The following is a 2,268-nucleotide window of genomic DNA, read 5'->3' on the forward strand; positions in this document are numbered from 1 at the left end:
CAACACCATAAATATATGCAGACCGCCGAACCCACCTCTGTTTCATTATTCATTACTTCCTCCTCCCTTCCTCCTCTCCTTCCCACGATGATCTCCTCCTCATCTCCTTCCTCCTCCTCAGCGTCCGGTTCACGGAAAAAACCGCGGCCCGGTCCGATCCCCCGGCCCCAGACCAAGTGGCGGACCGGCGCCCAGGAGAGGATCTACAGGCGCCGCCTCCTCGAGGCCCTCCGCTCCGCCCGCGTCTGCACCGGCGGCGGCGGGGCCCGGGCCGTCAAGGAGGCGGCCGACTCCGCCCTCGCCCTCACCGCCCGGGGACAGTCCCGGTGGAGCCGGGCCATCCTCTTCGGTCGCTGCCGCCGTCGCAAGCTCCTTCTCAAGGCCGGCGGCAAGGTCCGGCGGCGTCAGCAGCCGCGGCCCGTCAGGAAGGCCCCCTCGCCGCCGCCTCCACCGGCGGCGCTGAAGGGAAAGAAGGTGAGGGACCGGCTCCGCGTGCTGGCCCGGCTGGTTCCTGGGTGCCGGAAGCTCTCGGCGCCGAGCCTGCTGGAGGAGGCGGCCGACTACGTGGCAGCGCTGGAGATGCAGGTGAAGGCGATGCGCGCCCTCGCCGACGCCCTCTCGGCGGCGGCACTCTCCTCTCCGCCCCTGCCAGCCGCTATCCCCGAACCGGAGAACTGAGGGCCGGCCGGCGGGCTTCGCTTTGTATTCTAATTATTATTGAATAATAAAAAGAAGTAGATGTGTGGAGAGAGTAGAATTTATGGAGATATTTTTGTTGGGTTTGTATGTCATTGTAAATTCTCAGATACTTGTATATGCTGCTGCTGTCTGATTGTTTCTTCTAACAGCAACATGAGAATTTATATTTTACACTCTCTCATCTATTATCACTTTTGTTGCATCCTCTCTCTCTTGCGGTTTATTTAAATTATTTTCTATGGTTTTTATCGAAGAAAATCTTTAGAGTGAGGACATTGGAAAATTTGAGAATTATGTGATATAAGATTGTAGGTTGCAAAATTCAAATCTGCAGCATAGAATTATTAGGGTGTGAAAATCAACTGGTTTCTGGAGTTGTGAGCAAAAAAATGGTGGTTTCTGAGTACTAGATTGGCATAATTTGGCAGTTGATAGTTTGCTAAGAACCAGAGGTTTGTATGGATGATTCCTTGCCCTTCCCCCCCTCCTAGGTTTTATTTCAATTGGACTGAATACAGCATGTACAAAGTTTTCCCTGCATAATTTGCCTGTAGCTTTTCAGATTTTGCTTTACTAATTGAAAGACTACTCTTACCAAAAAAAAAAAAAAAAAAGACGAGTATCAATTTTGTTCAGACTTTAGACCCACTTCATTGTAACGATAGACTTATAATCTATATGAACATCTCCTTGGAAATTTATGATCAAACACGAACAATATCACTAGGTTGTCATTTATCAAAAAAAGGTCATGTAAGTTTCTCGATCTGTGCTCGCTGTCCTTCCGCATGGGCATGCTCATCTTCTCTGTATGGTAATAAAGATAGAAATGCTCATTAGCCAAATAGCAAGCAAGTATTATATGAAAAAAGTTTTAACACACCATCATCATTGATCTAATCTTGGTGGTGGAGGGACAAATTATTCACCCTATCAATGTTCTGTTGATGAGAAAGCAGTGAAAACTAAGATGTCTGTGCACAAAAATTTAGCCCGTCGGACATTTAACACATAAAGAGAGAAAAAATCAACATCATTAATTGTTTGCTACAATCGAAATTGGAAAGAGTTTTTTTTTTAAAAAAAAAATTCAGAAAAATGAAAGAGATTATTTGGTGACAAAATGCCGACCATGTCAATAGTTCTAAGAGTCTATCTTGCATTTTTTTTTTTTTGAGTTTTAATATATGCTACCGACTAAAGAAGATAAAAGGACACCGGGACTAGAATGTTAAAAACAAGATGCATGTCAACCCACTAGGTTCGAGTTGTATATTTCGCGTGAAAGAATGATGGATCTTCTATCACTGATCATATGCTGCACAGATGCGAGATCCATGAATTCTTTCGGTCATCTATTTACATAGATCTCGAAGCGGTCATTGTGCAATTCAACAGTAGATTCATGCGAAAGAAGGTGAATACTTTTTTTGCCCAAAGATACAACCCATATCCTAGCCCACCCCATACTCACCTTTGAGGATAAGGGAGCCGATTGATGAGCCACCTGGCTAGCCCACCCCATACTGCATGCCGACAGTGCCCAGGGACTAATTGGCAAGCAAGGAA

At 46.3% G+C, this 2,268-nt stretch overlaps 1 protein-coding gene across 1 annotated transcript; it reads left to right on the plus strand.

The window, feature by feature from the left end:
• LOC105032186 (transcription factor bHLH149-like) lies at positions 1 to 1,188 on the plus strand. The gene has a single exon (XM_010906563.3). The coding sequence runs from the start codon at positions 16 to 18 to the stop codon at positions 676 to 678; it is 663 nt and encodes a 220-aa protein (XP_010904865.1). The 5' UTR covers positions 1 to 15; the 3' UTR covers positions 679 to 1,188.
• The last annotated feature ends 1,080 nt before the right edge of the window (positions 1,189 to 2,268 follow it).

This window comes from Elaeis guineensis, chromosome 7 (assembly GCF_000442705.2).
Source record: "Elaeis guineensis isolate ETL-2024a chromosome 7, EG11, whole genome shotgun sequence".
In the NCBI taxonomy this organism is placed as follows: Eukaryota; Viridiplantae; Streptophyta; class Magnoliopsida; order Arecales; family Arecaceae; genus Elaeis; species Elaeis guineensis.

Coding starts and splice junctions, on each gene's coding strand:
- LOC105032186 (XM_010906563.3), top strand. CDS start 16: ATGCAGACCGCCGAACCCACCTCTGTTTCATTATTCATTACTTCCTCC.